Genomic DNA, 21,692 nt, shown 5'->3' on the forward strand with positions numbered 1-21,692 from the left:
GGAAGTATTTAATACCCAATCTGTCCCATTCTTTAAAAACTGAATTAATCACCGAAGGTTAAAAAAAAGTTAAAACAAATGGGACTAGACAAAGAAAATCTCAATAGACCAAAGAACTTCCTAAATTGTACCCAGATCCTCAAAGTATGTTTAACTACCAAAGTTTCTGTTAGTTTACTAAAAGATAAAGGGAGTGAGGATCAGAGAAGAGAAATGATAGAAAATTTATTAACAGAGTTAGCTTCTAAAGAACCCATATCAGACAGTTCTCACAGTTAATATAATATTTCCAAATCGTAAGATTTGGTATAATTGACTGCCCAATAATAAAACCTAAAATTTGGTAAAGCTAAACCTCCATTCTTCTTATATTTTTGAAGATGAACTTTATTTAGTCAAGAATGTTTGTTTTTCCATATATAAGATATAATAGAATCAAGAGAATTAAAAAAAAGATTTAGGAATAAAAATAGGGCAGTCAGCGGGAGACGCTCATGGAGTGAGTACTGTTTCAGATCCGCTCCATAATCTTTACTTATTTTAACCTTTGATCACCCTTATTCAACTTATTGTTACCTACACCAAAAGACTTTTGCTACTTTCTCGGGCTTATTGTTAAGATTTTATCGTGAATTTTGGAAGATATGCAAACAGAAATGGCTCTTAGATCCAAAGGACGAGAACCGGGGCGAAACCCGAACGGTAATGGAAAGAAGCCAGCTCAACCGCAACGCACTGAGTTAACTTATGAACTGCTTATGGAGCTTTTGGATAAAAAATTTGAGGAACAACGTCAGGCTTTTCAACGAGACATAAAGGTTTTTCAAGATTATATGGTTAAGACGGATTCAGTAATTAACCAGCAGCAAGCGCTTATCACATTGCTGCAAGAGGAAGAGCGGAAACGAGATTTGACAATTGAAAAATTGCAACAGGATTTAATTTCGACTATTAAATTGGTGGAGACACTTAAAGCCAAGAGTGTCGATTTGGAGAATCGGTCCAGAAGACAGAACCTACGCATACTTGGTCTCCCAGACGGCATAGAACAAGGCGATCCTTCGAAATACTTTGCTCAATTTCTAAAAGATGCGTTTCCGTCGGTTTTTCCAGTAAACCCTCCGCTACTTGACCGAGCACATAGAATTTGGAGTCGATCACCGACGGTTTCAGATAAGCCCCTGGTGGTAATCGTCCGATTTCATTACGTACACGATAAAGAACAACTCATTCGTGAAGCTCGAAGGGCTGGGATGATTAAATTTTGTGATTATTGTTTTCGTTTGGTCCAGGATTTCAGCCCAGAAGTCATGAAAAAAAGGCTGCTTTTTAAACCTCTGATGTCTGAATGTTATGAGAAAAATCTAAAACCTGCGCTCTTATACCCGGCGAAGCTCAGGATCTCCCCCCCCCCCGAATGCTCCGCGTAAAGTATTTTTGTCTACCTTTGAAGCGAAAAAGTATTTGGAAGAGAACTTCCCTACTGATACAGTTACTACTCTCCAGTAAATGAGTGATTCTGATCGTGAAAGATGGTTTTTGATTTTTTAAACCAGGGTTAGTCTCTGGTTATTGGTGTAGGTTTATCCTATACTTCATATTTAAGTTAAAGTGTGTTTTCGTTATATTAATCGCTCTGTCTTATACACTTTAACTACTATACTATATTTTTGTCTATTATTTTTGTTCCCTTGAAGGTATATTTTTAACCTTTCGAAGTGAATTTTTTGTTTAATATCAAGATAATGGTTTTTTGTAAAATATTGGTTTAGTTTAAGATGGCGTTATTGTTTCTTTTTTCGTCTTCTTCCTATAATGCATCGCTTATCATAGTTTAAATACTTCTTGATTTGTTTGGGTTATAACCCGATTTATAAACTTTTAATGATTTTATTCCCTTTTTCTTTACAACTCAGCATATTTAGAAGCGCAGTTTTTAGTACTGCGATCATAATTCTTAAAGTTCGGGTGGTTTTTTATATATATCCGTTAAACACGGAGTGGTCTGCCGCTGATATGGGGGTAGAGTTAGTTTCATTTTTTCTTTTTTCTAGCCATATTTTGGCTTTTTTTCTTTTTCATACGGGGGTGGGGGTTGGTCTGTTTTCTTTTTTAATTTTTTTCTTATCAATTTGTTTTAGTTTTTTTACTCGGGCTGTTCATGAACTACAAATATGTCTACGATGTCGTCACTTCCGGGTCCGCTCTTTATTTTTGTCCCTCTTCCGGATGCATGAGTTTATAACATGGTTAACCCTTTATATACCAAAGGGATGACTTTAGAAACATGGTTCAAACCATTAACTTTGTGTCTTGGAATACTAGTGGATTAAACCATCCGATTAAACGAAAGAAGATTTTCAAAGTATTCCAAAGACTTAATGCTCATATTATTTTTGTACAAGAAACTCATGTGAGGAAGGAGGACAAATATCGCTTTTTTAGGTCTTGGCGGGGTCAACAGTATCATTCGAATTCGAATGCCAAAGTTAAGGGAGTTTCAATTTTTATTGACTCCTCTATTGCATTTGTTCAACACGATATCCTTTCGGATCCGAATGGTAGATTTTTGTTAATTACGGGTTTACTCGGTAATAAAAAGGTTGCTATGGTTAATGTTTATGCTCCGAATGTGGATTGTCCTGACTTTTTTAAGTCCTTATTTACTTCTTTACCTAATTTAAATGAATATAAGTTAATAATGGGTGGTGACTTTAATTGTTGTTTAATTCCTTTGATGGACAAATCTACACCTATTCAGACTCTACCCAATAAGTCGGCCACTTGTATTAACTCCTTTTTGACTGATAATGGAGTTTTTGATATTTGGAGATTTCGTCATCCTAATGACAAAGAGTTTTCTTTTTTCTCACATGTTTATCACTCCTATTCGAGAATTGATTATTTTTTTATTGACTCTTGTTTTATTCCATCGGTAATTGGTTGTAATTATGATATTATAGCTATTTCTGACCATGCTCCATTAAAACTTTCTATTAATTTTACGGATACAGCTTTAAATGCTAGACAATGGCGATTTGACTCTACCTTATTGCAAGAACCGGACTTTATTAAATTTATGAAGGAACAGATTGATTTCTTCTTTTCAACTAATTCCACGGAGGATATCACATGCGGAACACTTTGGGACACTTTAAAAGCGTATATACGTGGACAGATTATCTCGTATTCTGCTGGTCTGAGAAAACGTATTAAGAAGGAAACTTTTTTACTGGTTGATAAAATTAAAGAGATTGACAAGAAATATTCGACTACTCCTAGCATGGAACTTTATAAACAAAGGGTTGAACTGCAAATGGAACATAGTTTATTACTTACATCTCCGATAGAAAATCAATTAATGAAAACCAGATCTGATTTCTATATACATAGTGATAAATCAGGAAAACTGTTAGCTAGTCAGCTGAAGAATGTTTCAGTTAAACGCCAGATTACTAAGGTTCGACAGCAGAATGGGGATTTGACAGTTAACCATGATGACATAAATAAGTCTTTTCAAGACTTTTATACCTCCCTCTATAAATCTGAATTCCCTCAGGATCATAATACCATGTGGGATTTTCTCGGGAAATTGAATTTTCCAAAACTATCATCTGATGATATTTCAGTAATAGATACTCCGTTTACGGATGCGGAAATTAAAGGGGTTATTTCCTCAATGAATTCTGGGAAAGCACCAGGTCCAGATGGGTATACAGTAGAATTTTTTAAATGTTTTTCTGATACTCTATCTCCTTGGCTATGCAAGGTGTTTGAAGAAGCAATTAGATTGGGGAAGTTGCCACAATCTTTTTATAGAGCTTCCATTTCTTTAATACTGAAGAAAGATAAAGACCCTACTGATTGTGCATCCTACAGACCAATATCTTTATTGAATGTGGATTCTAAGATTTTTTCCAAGTTGCTGGCTTCTAGGTTGGAGAAGGTATTACCCCAAATTATTTCGGAAGACCAAACCGGTTTTATTAAAAATCGCTATTCTTTTTTCAATGTTAGGAGATTATTGAATATTGTTTATACTCCTTCACATAATACTTCAGAATGTGTTATATCATTAGATGCGGAAAAAGCATTTGATAGAGTTGAATGGCCCTACTTATTTTATGTGTTGGAGAAGTTTAATTTTAGTCCGACCTTCATTTCTTGGATTAAACTGATATATCAAACTCCAGTAGCCTCGGTGTTTACTAATAATCAAAGATCTCCATTTTTTCGTTTATTTCGGGGCACTAGACAAGGTTGTCCTCTTAGTCCATTACTATTTAACATCGCTTTAGAACCTTTGGCAATTGCCATCAGAGAATCACAGGATATTTTGGGTATTAATCGTGGAACAGATATTCATAAGGTATCTTTATATGCAGACGATTTATTATTATTCATCTCTAATCCTGAGAAATCTATTCCAGCAGTCTTATCATTGTTGGCTCAATTTAGTGAGTTTTCTGGGTATAAGTTAAATCTTAATAAGAGTGAATTATTTCCTTTGAATAGACAGGTCCCAAATTATGGTATTTTACCTTTTAAATTAGCTAATGATTCTTTTACTTATTTAGGGATTAAAATTACCAAAAACCATAAAGAATTATTTCGGTTTAATTTTTTACCCTTAATTGATCAGATTAAAGGTTTGTTTACTAAGTGGTCACCATTATCTTTATCTTTGATAGGTAGGATTAATGCTATTAAGATGGTTATTTTACCTAAATTTTTATATGTTTTTCAAGCGGTACCAATTTTTATTCCGAAATCCTTTTTTACTAATGTTGATTCAAAAATTTCTTCATATATATGGCAGAATAAAAATCCCAGGTTAGGTAAAATATACTTACAGAAGACAAAGAAGGATGGTGGGTTGGCATTACCCAATTTCAGATTTTATTATTGGGCAGTTAATATTAGATATTTGATATGTTGGTTGAAAGAATGGGATGGTCCTTTTGGCCCTCATTGGGTGAGTTTGGAAACCAAATCGGTTTCTGCTTATGCTCTGGGTTCTATCTTAGGGACATCTCTCCCTTTTGCTCTTTCTAAATTGCCGAAGCGAATTGACAACCCGATAGTTAAATATACCTTACGTATATGGTTTCAATTTCGGAAATTTTTCGGGTTGACTCAATTCGTGTTAAATAGTCCTATTGTATCTAATTGTTTTTTCCATCCCTCAATTATAGATCATGCTTTTTTGGCTTGGAAAACTAAGGGATTATTAAGATTTTCCGACTTATTTTTGGACAACTGTTTTATGTCCTTTGAGCAACTAGCTAATAAATAAAATTTGCCTAGATTTCATTTTTTTAGATACTTACAGGTTAGGCATTTTTTAAGTACGGTACTTCCTTCGTTCCCAAATTCTCTGTCTTCAGATACTTTGGAAAGTTTGAATTAAACCCTTTTCAAAAAGGGCTTATATCAAAACTTTATAATATAATTATGAAGATACGTTCAGTGCCCTTTGATAAGACCAAAAATGATTGGGAAAGAGAACTTAATCTTATTATTCCTATTGAGAATTGGGATAGAATTCTTAAATTAGTTAATACATCATCTATATGTGCCAAACATTCATTATTACAATTTAAGGTTGTACATAGGGCCCATATGTCCAAGGATAAATTAGCTCATTTTTATTCTCATATAAACCCTATTTGTGACAGATGTCATTTAGAAATCGCTTCTTTAACTCATATGTTTTGGTCATGTCCACTTTTGAGAAAATATTGGAAAGATATTTTTGATATTATTTCGGCGGTATTGAACATTGATTTACAACCCCATCCCATTACCGCAATTTTTGGTTTACCGATGATGGACTTACTTCACTTATCTCCTTCCGCCTGTCGAATGATTGCTTTTCTCACTTTGATGGCTAGAAGATCTATTTTGTTGAATTGGAAGGAAATTAATCCTCCCACGGTATTTCATTGGCTTTCTCAAACTATGTTATGTCTAAATTTAGAAAAAATTAGAAGTGCTGTATTTGATACTTCTATTAAATTTGAAAAGATATGGAGACCATTTATTCAATATTTTCATATGATGTAATGGCCCTGTGCCGGGCTTATTGGTTTTTTTTTTCAGCTTTAATCGTATGTATGTTGAGAGGATCGGAGTTGACGTCATTGATGTTTATGTATACTCGTGAGATACTATGAACAGCCCTTTTTTTTTCTCTTTTTAAAAGTTTTTTTTTTCTTTGTTTTTTTTTCTTTTTCTTGATACTAGATTAGTAGATTAGCTAACTTTCTTAGATAGATTTTTTTTCTCTTTTTTATACTATATATTATGGAATATCTAAACTTACCTTGTTCATATATATACTATATGGTTTATGTTTTGGGAAACTTACTTATGCTGTATTCATTGTTTATGTATTTCTTTATGTATAATGGGAGTCTATATATTTGTAATCCCTTACCATTATTTGAATTGTATCTCATTCATAATATTCTAAATATTAATAAAAAGATTGAAAGAGAGAGGAATAAAAATAGGTAATGCCTGAAAAAGGTATATAAATTTAGATAAAATGTTCACTTTAATAGAATTAATTTGGCCAATCAAGGCTAATGAGAAAGGCTGCCAGCTTGATAGTGTTCTTTTTACAAAATTCAGTAAGGTAAGAAAATATTCATTAAATAGGTGTTTATAATTCTTGGTAATTATTACACCCAAAATAAGTAAATTGATTTTTTACAATTTTGAAAAGAAGATTAGTATTAATTGCTGACAAATTATTCAGAAGAAAAAGTTAATCATTATGTAACTTCAGTTTGTATCCTGAAAACTGACTAAAACAAGAAAGTAGAGAAAGCACAGGAGGTAGTGAAGTCTCGATATTAGAAATAAAAAGCAGTAGATCATCAGCATAAAGCGAAACTTTATGAACAGTCCATCTCCTAAGAATACCAGTAATATCATTAGATTCTCAAAAACCATGGCTAAGGTTTCTAAGGCCAAATGAAAGAGCAAAGGGCTCAGGAGACAACCTTGTCTAGTTCCACATTGATGTTTAAAAGGTTTGGAATACTGAAAATTAGTAAGGATCCTGGCAGAAGGAGATAAATACAGTAATTTAATCCATTGAATAAAATCGGGCCCAAAAATAAATTTTTCTGAAGTTTTAAGTAAATAGTTCCATTCAAACCGATCAAAAGCCTTCTCAGCATCCAAAGAAATCACACATTCCAATACCTCCTTAGAAGGGGAATAAATAATGTTTAATAAACAACGAGTATTCAAGTGGGAATATCGATTTTTAATAAATCCCGTCTGATCATCAGAAATGATAGATGGTAAAATATTTTCTATTCTATGGGCCAGAACTTTAGATAGGATTTTAATATCAACATTAAGTAAAGAAAATGGTCTGTATCGTTACGTACCCCATAACTGGGTGTCTTACCAGTTGGAGTCTGGTGATACTATTTTCAACAATATTTATTAGCAAAAATATACAAAATAATATCAATGCGAATATACAGAGAATATACGTTAGCAATACTAAACCTAAAAGTGCGGGTATAATAATAATCACTAATGAAACAAGCTCTATCGTTGTCTAGGTGATAATGAAGTGGCAGATGGAAATATAAAGTTCAGTTCAGTTCATGCAGGCTGCGGTAGTTGTTTGTCGATGTGTTGCAATTGTTGGAGAGAGAAAAAAAAAGTATGAACAGTAACAGCTATTATCTTGCCAACCTTCCTTTACGATTTTGATCCGTCAATGCGTTGTTGTTGTGGCCATTCACGTATGACCCCTCCGCCCTTTAGCTAGACCATTCTTCCGTGGTGGACTCGTCACCCAGGCAAGGGTGGACACACACACAAGCCCCCACCAGTCTCGCTACAAAACACTGTGAGTTAAAATTTACCGACCCTTCGTTCGATCTCCGGTCTCCCACCCTGTCTCGTGGGGGTTCTGATGCTCACTAGTGTTTCTCCTGGTGCGTCTGAGGGGTGTTACCCCAGACCTCACTTTTATCCCCACTCACGGGGTCTCAGGTGTCAATCAGGTTGGGATGATATAACCCATCAAACCAGCCCACACTGGTTGCCCCCTGAGGGGTTTCAATGAATAGAACAGTACCAAGTAAACAATCCTTTTCCACAAGACAATAGCAGTAAATCAATGGCTTTTGTCAGTAGGAGACGTTCCACCTTAGCTGTGTCTCTCTCTCATTCTCTTTCATGAGCTGTTATTAATAACAACTGCCCTGGCAGATTTCCTTTGTCTCTCTTACTTCCTTGATAACAGCATCGAAATAGTAGTGATTTGCGATTCTCCAAAAGGAGGGGGGGCATGGGCGATTCTGCACCCTTCTGCCCATCAGAGTTGTTCATCCTTTGTTACAGTATGAAGAGCATTTGGTTGGGTTCTTATTCTTTTTGAGAATAAGTGAAATAGAAGCTTCATAAAAAGATTGTGGCAACCTACCCAACTTAAAGGAGTCTGAAAAAACTACACATAAATGAGGTATAAGCAGTGAGGAAGAAGCTTTACAAAATTCTGCAGAAAGTGCTTCAATACCCGGAGCCTTCCCCGACTGGAAGGAACGTACAGCCTTGGCAATTTCCTCATATGAAACAGGTTGATCCAATTGTTTTTGGTTATCAACAGAAAATGTAGGAATGTTTAATTAATCTAAGAATTATTCATTACAGTGTTATATTTGGGAGGGTCAGAACTATAAAGTTTAGAATGAAAATCTTTAAAAACATTGTTTATTTCTAAATGATCAGTGCTCCTATCACCATTGGCTTTACAAATTCCTTTAATTTGCCATTTAGCTATAAAGGTTTTTAATTATTTAGCCAATGATTTACCTGTTATGTCTCCATGGATATAAAATTGACTTTTATCTTTTAAAAGTTGAGTTTCAATTGGATATGTTAAAAGAAGATCATATTTAGTTTGAATTTCAACACACATTTTATATAAAGCAGGATCTGGAACCAAGGCATATTTTTGATCCAATTGTTTTAACTGATTAGCTAACTCAATTCTTTCTTTATTAGCTTTTTTACTTGACACTTACAGTATAAGAAATAATTTGACCTCTAATAAAAGCCTTAAGCATCCCATCTAATAAGACTAGAAGTCTCTTCCAAAGTATTCTCTTCAAAAAAAAAGAATAATTTGTCTCTCCAGAAATTTAAAAAAATCTTTGTCAGATAATTAAATTAAATTAAAATGCCAAGGTCTGTTCATTTGAGGAAGACCAGGAAGACTTAAAGATGAAAGCACTGGAACATGATCTGAAACAGCAATTTCTTTGTATTCACAAGATCAAACTAAAGGAATCATTTGACTACCAATAAAACAGAAATCAATCCTGGAATACGTATGATGGACATGAGAAAAAAATGAATACTCCTTATCTAGTGGATGTAAGAAACATCATATACCACCGATATTGCATTTCATTAAAGATTGAATAAACAAAGCTGATTTATAAAGTGTCACTGTTTTAAAGGATGACCTATCTAAAACTGGATCTAACCAACAATTGAAATCTCCTCCCATCACCAATGAGTAAAGGCTCAAATTTGGCAAAAACGAAAAATAACACTCAAAAAATCCTGGATCATCTATATTCAGAACATATAGATTGTTAAATACCATTAATTTATTATCTAATTTTCCTGACACAATGACAAAACGCTCATTAGTATCAGACACTATGTTGGACAAAGGGAACTGTATGATCCATAAAAATCGAAACTCCTCTAGACTTAGCCTGGAAAGAGGAGTAAAAATGTAGTCCTTTCCATCTACTGAAAAGACATAAGTTATCACACTTACATACATGTGTTTCGTGTAAAAATATAATTGGGGGCTTAAGTTTTTAAAATAGACAGAAGTCTTATTCTGCTTCACAGGGTGATTTAATCCTTTCATGTTAAGACTGAGTAAGTTAATAGTATGACCCATTATTAATACTATTTAATAGAGAAATTAAAGTAATAACCAGTAATATGAACATTAAAACCAAACAATAAGCCTTGAAATAGGGTAAGCAAGCAACAGATTTGGCTAACATCCCAAAACAGCTCCCAGAAAAAGACACCCCCCTCCCCCCTCCCAAAGTCAGAAGGCCAGCCAAAGGAAAGCTGGCAGCTACAACTAATGACATCACTCTCCCCAAACAGCCTGCTGATTGACTCTTAATTAATTCCAAGGTCATCTGTATTCCAAGCTGGACTAAATAACAGCCAAGAAAGGCGTAGCCCTCATAACAAGGACTCCTTGCAAGAAGGTGCTAGTGTTAATTTGCATAGCCTGACATGCAATTCAGATGATTTTGTGGAATTAGGTTTTGCATAACATGAATTTCCTGTTCTAATAGCCCAGAAGCAGAGATCTGTGCTCCCATGTTTTATGCAGGGTTTGAATTATTGATCTCCAAATACTTCTTTCCTCAATAAACCAAAGGGTGAAAAAAAGCTTTAATGATGAGGGTTTATTCTGTCATCAATGCCTAGTTTTGCTGATAGGAACTTTTGAAGTTTGGAAGAGTTTTATAGTTTCCAAGGCCTTACTATAAAATTTTATTGTCCAAGGACAGTGAAATACAGTAGATAACAATTGAGATAAGAGTATCTCTTGAAGAAGTTAATTGTAAGGCCCATTTCTTGTAAGTGTGGGATCTGAACTTAAGAATGTGTACAAACACTAACATAGTCTCCATACAATAGTTCAATTTGTGAGGTTTGGTGATCTTGGGTCTAAAAAAATGTAGTCACCATGGGTTGAATGGTTTCACATTGATTCTAAAAGTTTGGTCCACACATGTGGGAAGCTAATTGGAATTGAGGTGAAACATTGCAACAAGAAATATTGAGAAAAGCATCAACAAGTTTGTTTGACACTCGTGTTCATTGAGATTGTTTTGTTATTAGCACTTTGGCTTGTGCCATGACTTGCATTCTATTGTTGAGCAAATGCAAAATGCAAGTGAATTTCTGTGGACATCTGAATTTGAGGAGTCTGCTTCACATTACCTCTTGATTGATAGTCAACAGTTTAGTGGGGTAATCGAAGAAAAAGTGGCTAGTATTGATTCCGGCTATTTTTATTGGTGTTCTCATTAGATACTTCTAGAATGAGAAGAATCCACACTGTTTTGGGGAGCAGCTCTTTGGTCGCATCTTTGTCAACAACTATCAGAAAATTTACTGATTTGTATTGCAATTTAAAAACCCAATATTAGAAGCAAAAAGTTACAAAGAAAACTATTCACATTATCAAATAGCCTTTGCCTTTCCCATTTATTGTCAACTTAATGTCAGTTTGTCTTCTGACCTTTAGTGCCTTTTAACGATTTCATTTATTTCTTTTGGTTTGATGCTGGTAAATTTACAACTGATATTGTGTAAGTGAAGACAATGAGCTTGAAGATTTAATGATGATGTATTGACACTGGTCACAAATCCTCAATGGATAAGTTGCACAGTTATGAAAATTTTAAGGTTATTGGATAAATTTCTATCTGTTGTCTCTGCCTGACTGTGTTGTGACCTGTGTCTTTCCAGAATATCACTTGTTTTAATTCTACCATGACTAATGGGACAACAGGTTGTGTGGAAGGATTGGGAATGACCCCAGAGCAGTTCAACCTTCTCTTTGCTACCTATGCATGGACGTATGTATAATATTTAACAGAATATACACTTCCACAATGCCCTCTTCATTTTTACTCTGTTCCTTTGCTTTGAACGTGGAAATAAATTTCAATGCAGACCCCTATTCCTAGCAGCTCACTTTCAAAATCATCATTAAATTAGTCTAGTTACCAATAGTCTTGTCAAACCAGAAATGGAGTATGGTAATCCTAGTGAATTCCATTTATCACCACAGGGGGTTTTGTGTAAAGGCCATATTTGTGGAATTTCTTGTTAGTATAATTTTTCAATCTATATTTTTCTTGCACATTCTCTCTGAAACATCTTTATTTTATGTTGGAGATACATCATGGTACTGATTCTTCCATCCCAATGAGCCAACACCACTCAATTACACTGTTTTGACCAATTAACTTACTATAACTAGTATGTCTTTGGACTGTGGGAGGAAACCAGAGCACCCAGAGGAAACCTGCAGAGTCACAGGGACTGCTTACTGATCGTGGTGGAATTGAACTCTGGTCACTGGCACTGTAGTAGCATTAAGCAAACTGCTACACTACTGTGCCATTATCTGTTTGTGGTTAGTTAAATGGCTGGAATATTCAGTGTATACTCAGCAACCTTATATTCCTTTCCTGGCCTTCTCTGTCTGCTGCACTAATCAATTCACCATGTTCTGGACCATCTGTCTTTGTATTGTTCTTGCTTGTTCTTCATGGGAAAGGCAAGGCACCAAGTTTATCATGATTCACTTGTGTTCACCTGCATTTACTATGTAATTATAATTTACAGAGATGATTATTTGTTTGCAATTAGAGGAGAGAAATAAGCACAATTTGTTTTAGTCTTCTTCTCCAACAAGGACAGTCTATACCCTGTTGTCATAGAGCATTGGAGCATGGAAAGAGGTCCTTTGACATGTCTGGTCCATGCCCATTTAAACCAGTACCACTTCCCATTTTTGGCTCAAAGCCCGCTGAACCGTTCCCATCCATGTAAGTGTCCATGTGCATTTTGTGCTGGTAATGCTTATATGTTTTTTCAAACTGGTAGAATCTTCTGGAAGAATATGTTGTGAACCATTTTAACCACTATCTAAGGCATAATTTCCACCATTATAATAAGGAGCTCTAGTTTTAAGTGAATCCAATTGTATATCTGAGATTGACACCTTGTGTTCAATTGGCACAAAAATTATACCATTGTAAGGCATTTAAATTATGGCATACTGCAAAGATGGAAATAGTTCTCCTCTGTCAAAGGTATAGAAAGGAGGATGCGCAGGAATTCATTCCAGTATTAATACTTTAGAAGGCACAAGGTTCTTGGATACACAAGACACAAGAGTCTACGGAAGCTGTATTCTGGAGCAATGCTGGAGGAGCTCAGCAGCTCCGGCTGCATCTATTGTGAGAAATGTACTGTTAACATTTTAGTTGAGGCCCTCATCATTCATTTTCATTTAATTACTTCATCTCTCCTCTAGAAACGCTGTGGTGGTGATACTGGCCGGGTATTACACAGACAAGCTGGGAAATTGCAGTGAGTATGAAGAACAGTATCAATTTAAACAAAGATGTCCTCAGCCTTGTAATTTACTCTCCTTCTGCACCTTCTGCAGAATGTTTACAGCATCTTGTTTATCTGAATGCTGCCTGCATTAGTGCATTGGCAGTTGTATGTCGTGTTTGATCAATTGCATAGTGAATTAGATGTTATATAAAATTGTACAGGTTAAGACACCATGGTTAAGTTAATAAATATGATCAGAAATTCGAAGCAGGAGATATGACTCTATACACATAATTGAGAACCATCAGGTTCTTCAGCTGCTAACCACGAGCTAATTGACTTCAGTGGAGCTGAACTTTGGATGCAATGCACAACATCAGCTGAAATAGATACAGAAATTATGATTTTTTTCCTAATTAGGTCAGAGATCAAGATAAGGGTCCACCATCATTTTAAAAATGATTTAGGAAAAAGCTTTTTAATAAGTAGTAAATAATCTCCCAGCACACAAAAAAAAAGAAACCAGCTGTTCAGGAATATGTGTTGATAGATTGTAGCTTTTAACTGTTGCTTGCATAATTGGGTTCTTTCAGGTTTCTGGCTACCTATAAGCAAACAAATCTCAAGGTTGTATAATTTATACGTTCTTTGAGAATAAATGTACTTTGAATTTTTGAAACTTGAATGTTGAAGTAAATCTTCTGAGATATTCTTTTGTTGAAACAGTTTTATTTGTGTTCCCCTGTAGTTGGAGTCATCTTGTCCTACTTTATTATTATGTTGGGCTCGGCTACCTTTGCTTTGGGATCCCATTTCAAAGGCACCAGTTACCTACTGCCATTGATGATCATCGGCCAAATTCTCACTGGCTCAAGCAGTGGGTCATTCCATCGTAAGTACCAGTTTCAATCTGTTGTTAACAGACTGACAAGGAATGGTCAGTAGCTTAGTACAGATTTTCTAAACAGTTAAAATTCTTCATTCATTTCATCCAGCATCTAAATTACTTTTTTTTCAAGGTGATTTCTACCCTTCGTTCGTGAAGGACTGGATGAAGATGTGACATAAATTTTTTCAAAAAAATGAGAGCTTGGATTTTGGTACATATCCAAGAACATCAGAAACTTTTTGACAAGAACTGGCTATTCAGCCCAAAAAAGCTTGCCAAATTCCTATTCAGATATTGTGTTGAAGTAACTATCGAGTTTAGATTTGAGAATCTCTTCGGTATTATTCTCAACTACGCAACTAGGTTTTACATGTCTACAACTCGCTGTGTAAAGAAATGCTTCTTGATGTTTATCCTTAATGATTTTGAACACTTCTATCAGTCTCCTCTCATTCTACGAATACTTAGGCTAAAAAGATGTAATTCTTTCAATCTATCTTACACTGTAGACCTGGAATGAGTCTAGTTGCCCTTCTCTGGACTCGCTCCAGTGCCTTCACATGCCTCATGCAATATGGAAACCAAAACTGTACACAGTATTTAAGGTGTGGCCTCTCAAGTGCATTATGCAGCTTAAGAACGTCTCTTGACTTGAACTCCACTGAGTGCATTATATAGTCCAATATTCTATCAGCCTTCCTAATCACTTCTGTGCACTGTCTAAACGTTGATAGTGATGAGTCTACCAGGACCCCCAAATCCTTCTCATTCAGTGTACTTTCTAACTCAAGACCCCCACTGTATATTTATGTCTAATATTTCTACTTCCTATATGTAATACTTTACATTTACTTAACATTACTTAAATTTCATCTGCCATTTATCTTCCCACATCTGGATTTGTTCAGATCTAACTGTATTGATTCTGCTGCCTGAATGTTATCAGCCACTCCCCCTAATTTTGTGTCATCAGTAGACTTTACTAGTTTATTTGTTATGTGCTTCTCCAAACCATTAATGTAAATTAAAAACAGTAATGGCCCCAAAACTGATCGCTGCAGAACTCACTTTTAACATCTTCTCGGGGAGAAAATGATTTCTGTTTTTGAGCCAATACCCCACCCATTCGTACACCTTGCCCTGAATGCCAAACTCCTGTGATTTGATTATTAACCCGATGTGGGGTACCATAAGAGCATGAGACAAAGGAGCAGAATGAGGCCATTTAGCCCATCTAGGCTGCTCCGCCATTCCATCATGTCTGATCCCATATCCCACTCAACCCCATATACATGCCTCCTCGCCATATCCTTTGATGCCCTGATTGATCAGGAAATGATCAACTTCTGCTTTTTATGTACCCACGGACTTGGCCTCCACTGCAATCTGTAGCAATGCATTACATAGATTCACTACTCTCTCACTAACAAAATTCCACCTGTTCTAAAAGGTCGCCCCTCAACATAGAGGCTGTGCCCTTTGGTTCTGGATACCCCCACCATAGGAAACATCCTCTCCTTTTAACGTTCGGAAGGTTTCAACAGGATTACACCCCCCCTCCGCATTCTTCTAAATTCAAACCCCTCCCCAAACCCATGCTGGCTTTCTGCTCACATGCCTGTTCTTATCAGTTGCTTTTCATCTCATTCTTCATTATTGTTTCCATCATCTTACTTACAATACACATGAAACTTACTAGTCCGTAGTTAGCAGGGTAAGTGTGGTCACCCTTCTGACATTCGCCCATCTCCAGTCTTTAGAAATTTTACCAGTCTTCAATGAAATATTTGTTTATACAATGACAGACCCTTAGATATATGTTAAGTACCCTTAGATACATGTTGTCTCATACATTTTAGTGGGCATTAGCATTGCTGGTAAGGCCAGCTTTTACTGCCTACCTTTAATTGTCCTTCAGAAGATGGCTGGAGTTGTGAAGCTAGGAAGAAGTTCATAAAATCCAGTCGACCACACTTGTAAGAACTATAATTCAGGGCTTTTCTGGCCAAACCTTCATTCATACCCATAAAATAATTTTTAATGGTAATTTTTCTGCTAATTCTGCCAGATCTAATAAATCTACCTTTATAACCATATAACAATTACAGCATGGAAACAGGCCATCTCGGCCCCTCTAGTCTGTGCTGAATGCTTACTCTCACCTAGTCCCACCTACCTGCACTCAGCCCATAACCCTCCATTCCTTTCCTGTCCATATACCTATCCAAATTTTTCTTAAATGCCAAAATCAAACCTGCCTCTACCACTTCTACTGGAAGCTCGTTCCACACAGCTACCACTCACTGAGTAAAGAAGTTCCCCCTCGTGTTACCCCTAAACTTTTGCCTCTGAACTCTCAACTCATGTCCTCTTGTTTGAACCTCCCCTACTCTCAATGGAAAAAACCTATCCCTGTCAACTCTATCTATCCCCCTCATAATTTTAAATACTTCTATCAAGTCCCCCCTCAACCTTCTATGCTCCAAAGAATAAAGACCTAACTTGTTCAATCTTTCCCTGTAACTTAGGTGCTGAAACCCAGGTAACGTTCTAGTAAATCTTCTCTGTACTCTCTCTATTTTGGTGACATCTTTCCTATAATTCGGTGACCAGAACCATACACAATACTCCAAATTTGGCCTCAGCAATGCCTTGTACAATTTTAACATTACATCCCAATTTTAACATTTTAACATTTTTACAATTTAACATTTTAACAATTTTAACATTTATCCCTTAGCTCTGAACAGAACAGTGTATTTTGTCACTCACATTCTCTTCTTTTCCACTCTTTCAGTTATTCAGGAGTGTATTATCGCTTTCTGGTTCAAAGATAAGGAGTTGTCGTTGGCCTTTGGGCTGAATGTGGCCTTCTCTCATCTTGGCAGTGTCTTCAGCTTTTTATTCACCCAATCTTTTGAATCACGTTTTGGGCTGCAGTGGACTCTTTGGGCAGGTACGGATGAATATGATGAACTTGAAGGCATGGACTTGAAAATTGTACAAAGGGAGTGAAATCAGTCTTGTGCTCTACTATCACCACATTAAATCAGATTATTAAATGTTGGTTACAGATACTACATGAGTGCAATCTGTTATTTTCATAATTAGCTTTAACCAAATTGAACTTTCCAGATAATGCTAGAACTATGCCGTGACTCATTTTCTGATTAACAATTAAATTGGATGTTGGTATAAATCTTATTCTGACATAACTAGTAAGTGAATTGAATTAATGCCACAATTTTCAGCGGTTGGTAAACAGGATGATTTGAAACTTGCGTCTTCTGGACGATTGTTGCAAAGAATTTAGTTTAAATCTCACCATACCAAGCTTTACAATTTTAATTAAGTTAATTTATTTAAAGCTATTTTGGAATAAAATGTCGAAAATAGAATTAAGTCATCATATTGAAGTAAAACACCATCTGAGTCACTAATGTCCCTCAGCAACTACTTAACTGGACTGGTCTATGTGTGACTTCAGTTGATTGCTAATAGCCCTCAAAACCACAGATAATACCTATAATCACATGAGCTACAGTGATTCCAAAAGGCATACCCACCACCATGTCAAGGGTAACTGAAATTGACAATAATTACTGATCTTGTCACTGATGTCAATAGATTACAAATCATGGCTTGGAGCTATTTGCAGGGCTTCCACTATAACAGAGGGAAGAGAGTGCCAAGATCATTCCTGTCCTTAATTTTCCTTTGTTCTCTCCATTCTTCCTCTCCCACGCCCTGCCTCAGCAGCTCTTGGTCAGGGGAAAGGTGCTACGAACTGTCCCTCTACTGATCCTAGCCACCCAGATATTGTAGACAATGAATTCTGGCCAAACCATTCCTAACTCTCTGCTCTCTTCATCACAGCCACTATGAAATGGTAGCATATAACACTTTACAGTACAGGCGGCCCCGGTTCAATTCCCGCTGCTGTCTATATAGAGTTTGCACCTACTCCATGTGGATTTCCCCCCACAGCCCAAAGATGTTGCATTTTTTAGGTTAATTAGACATCATAAATTGTCCCGTGACTAGTCTAGGATCTAATAGGGGGATTTAATCCTCCACACCGCTCGGCAATCAGCAAGCTTCATGGAAAGGGTAGTGTTACAGTGATATTTCCCCTGGTTAGCTTTGATGGTTGATTTTATTGAATCTCTATGTGCTAAAAGAATCATTCCCAGTTAGATCACGGACATGCAATCCCAGGACCTATCCCCTCTGGGAACTAGATGACCTGTTGGGCTACCAGCCCTCAGCCTCGCCAGGCCTCATCCACAGTACTTGCTAATCCAACATCTATGAGTGCCCGTCATCACAGATCCAACAACGGAACCTCTTCAACATGTATGCACGTACATTTGAGCACTGAGTTGCTGCCACACAGTTGACTGATTAGATGTTTGCATTAATGAGCAGGTGTACCGGTGTACCTAGTAACGTAGTCACTGAGTTCAATTGCAAGAGGCTGCAGCAGATCTGGCAGCCACCTCCAAGGTTCAAAGCTATAATTTAATTTCAGAGAAATGTATACAATATACATCCTGAAATGCTTTTTCTTCACAACCATCCATAAAAACAGAGGAGTGTCCCAAGAATGAATAACAGTTAAATGTTATAACCCCAAAGTCCCCCCCAACTCCCCTCCCTCCTGTGCGTAAGCGGCAGCGAACAACAATCCCCCTCCCCCACCGGCAAAAATAAAGCACGTCTGCTACCAGCACTCAAGCGTGAACAAAGCAATAGCAAAGACACAGACTTGCACTTACCCCACAGACTACATTGTTCACTCGATTATTCGACGTGCTGCAGGCCCTCTCTCCTAATAAGGGAGAAAGAGGTGACTCCATTTTCCAATGAGCGGGGAGACATAACAAACAATTCACTGATTTATGATGTTAAAAGTCCATTATGTCGCTTTTCTTAGAAACATAGGAACATAGAAAATAGGTGCAGGAGTAGGCCATTCGGCCCTTCGAGCCTGCACCATCATTTATTATGATCATGGCTGATCATCCAACTCAGAACCCTGTACCTGCTTTCACTCCATACCCCCTGATCCCTTTAGCCACAAGGGCCATATCTAACTTCCTCTTAAATATAGCTAATGAACCAGCCTCAACTGTTTCCTGTGACAGAGAATTCCACAGATTCACCACTCTCTGTGTGAAGAAGTTCTTCCTCATCTCAGTCCTAAAAGGCTTCCCCTTTATCCTTAAAATGTGACCCCACATTCTGGACTTCCCCAACATTGGAAACAATCTTCCTGCATCTAGCCTGTCCAATCCCTTTAGAATTTTATACTTTTCAATAAGATCCCCCCTTCAATCGTCTAAATTCCAGCAAGTATAAGCCTAGTCGATCCAGTCTTTCTTCATATGAAAGTCCTGCCATCCTAGGAATCAATCTGGTGAACCTCCTTTGTACTCCCTCTATGGCAAGAATGTCTTTCCTCAGATTAGGGGACCAAAACTGCACACAATACTCTAGGTGCAGTCTCACCAAGGCTTTGTACAACTGCAGTAGAACCTCCCTGCTCCTGTACTCAAATCCTTTTGCTATGAATGCCAACATACCATTTGCCTTTTTCACCACCTGCTGTACCTGCATGATCACCTTCAATGACTGGTGTACAATGACACCCAGGTCTTGTTGCACCTCCCCTTTTCCTAATCGGCCACCATTCAGATAATAATCTGTTTTCCTGTTCTTGCAACCAAAGTGGATAACCTCACATTTATCCACATTAAATTGCATCTGCCATGAATTTGTCCACTCACCTAACCTATCCAAGTCACCCTGCATCCTCTTAGCATCCTTCTCACAGCTAACACCGCCGCCCAGCTTCGTGTCATCTGCAAACTTGGAGATGCTGCATTTAATTCCCTCGTCTAAATCATTAACATATATTGTAAACTACTGGGGTCCCAGCACTGAGCCTTCTGGTACCCCACTAGTCACTGCCTGCCATTCTGAAAAGGTCCTGTTTACTCCCACTCTTTGCTTTCTGTCTGCCAACCAATTCTCTATCCACATCAATACCATACCCCTTGAGCCCTGTACCTGAAGATCGCAAAGATCCCGGGTCCCCAGGCACACAACAGATGTTCCGACTTCCCCAATGACACATGGGTCTCCTGTGGAGACACCGACACATGATTCGCCCGTCTCCAGTTCCTCGAGATCCCAGGCTTCTGAATGCGAGCTGAAATCTTGGGCCAAGCTTTTGGCGTGCCGAATAGCTGCTGATTGTGGAACCCCAAGAGTGGGTACCACTTGTGGGACCACCTCAGATTTCTATCTGCTTTGGTATATTTTTGGCAGTAATCTGAGTATCCTGTGGTTCATTTTCTCAGGAACTTTGCTGTGTGTTCTTGGCTTTGTCTCAGCCCTCATCGTTGGCATCCTGGATAGAAGTGGGACAAAACAGCTGGGACTTGATGTTGTCCACCAGCAGGAATCCAAAAAAATGGTGGGTAGATTCAGTGGCTCAGGATCTAACTTTGGAAAAAAGTTACTGATTTTGGATATGGAACAACTATCTATAGTAATCAGCTATTTTGGTGAGTAATCAGTGGTCCTTAAAGTAGACCTCTGGAAGATGTGTACCAGAAGATATATCGACATTATTTAGCCTGAGTGGGATCTAACTACAGCTCCCCCACAGGGTCTTCTCTGACCTTCTTGTTCTTTCTCCCCAGAGGCTAAAGGATATTTGTCATTTGTCTCTCCACTACTGGCTGCTGGTTCTTACCATCATGTTCTTTTATAGTGGATTCTTTCCATTTATTGCTGATGCTACGTAAGTAGAGTTCAATGTATTAAACATCTAATGTGTTTATACCATCTTCCAAATGGTCTGATCTTGCTATTTAATTGTAAAGAATCATTGCAAGTTTCTCTTTATTTCTCACACCTACTGTACCTCTCTTTATTTTTCAAAATTGAGATGCTCTACAATAGAACAGCAGTGATTTTTCACTCATAAGTTGGCACTTTGTCTTTTATATGGTAGCACTCATTGTATACTGTTGTAATTTTGAATCTCTGATTAATTCTTTGTGACAGTCTCCAGGATTATTCATGTGATGAGAAAACTAGATACAGGTGACTATTGCAATTATATCTGTTATATCTTGGCACTTATTTTTCAGCAAGTTCATTCAGGATAAGTATTCTAGGTACAGTCATCAGGAAGCCTCCTACATCGCTGGTGCTGTGTTCGATACCTCGATGCTTCTACTACCCATAGCTGGAATCCTCATTGTGAGTACCATCTGCTTTGTTCTAACTCGGGAGTTCCCAACCACTTTTATGCCATAGACCAATACCATTGAACAAAGGGTCCAAGGACCCCAGGTTGGGAACCCCTATTCTAAATGCAAGGTAGATTGTTATCACCAGGAACGTCAAACATCTTTTTCATGGATATTAACTGTATTGAACTCAGGCTGTAGTGTTCTCGCACAGGTGTAAAAGAACTCTGAACTAAACACCAAGCATAAACCAGTCAATGAGGCGGTCCCAGTAAGATTAACCGTTTACTGTTCACTCTTCCACATTAACATATGGTGAAAACTGTTGATAAAACAATACAAAATATATACAGTATTTGTTTCCTTCTTGACATCAC

The 21,692-nt window shown here is 37.1% G+C and overlaps 1 protein-coding gene across 2 annotated transcripts in view; it reads left to right on the forward strand.

The window, feature by feature from the left end:
- LOC140735411 (lysosomal dipeptide transporter MFSD1-like) overlaps positions 1-21,692 on the forward strand; it is a 53,904-nt gene that overhangs the window by 13,411 nt on the left and 18,801 nt on the right. For both annotated transcript variants that reach the window (XM_073060449.1, XM_073060448.1), the window contains 7 exons: positions 11,557-11,666; positions 13,136-13,191; positions 13,910-14,053; positions 16,848-17,006; positions 20,416-20,531; positions 20,761-20,861; positions 21,214-21,325. In XM_073060449.1, the coding sequence (XP_072916550.1) occupies positions 11,581-11,666; positions 13,136-13,191; positions 13,910-14,053; positions 16,848-17,006; positions 20,416-20,531; positions 20,761-20,861; positions 21,214-21,325 (774 nt within the window). In that variant the 5' untranslated portion in view covers positions 11,557-11,580. The remainder of the gene's footprint in view (positions 1-11,556; positions 11,667-13,135; positions 13,192-13,909; positions 14,054-16,847; positions 17,007-20,415; positions 20,532-20,760; positions 20,862-21,213; positions 21,326-21,692) is intronic.

The sequence above is a fragment of the Hemitrygon akajei genome, chromosome 11 (genome assembly GCF_048418815.1).
Source record: "Hemitrygon akajei chromosome 11, sHemAka1.3, whole genome shotgun sequence".
In the NCBI taxonomy this organism is placed as follows: Eukaryota; Metazoa; Chordata; class Chondrichthyes; order Myliobatiformes; family Dasyatidae; genus Hemitrygon; species Hemitrygon akajei.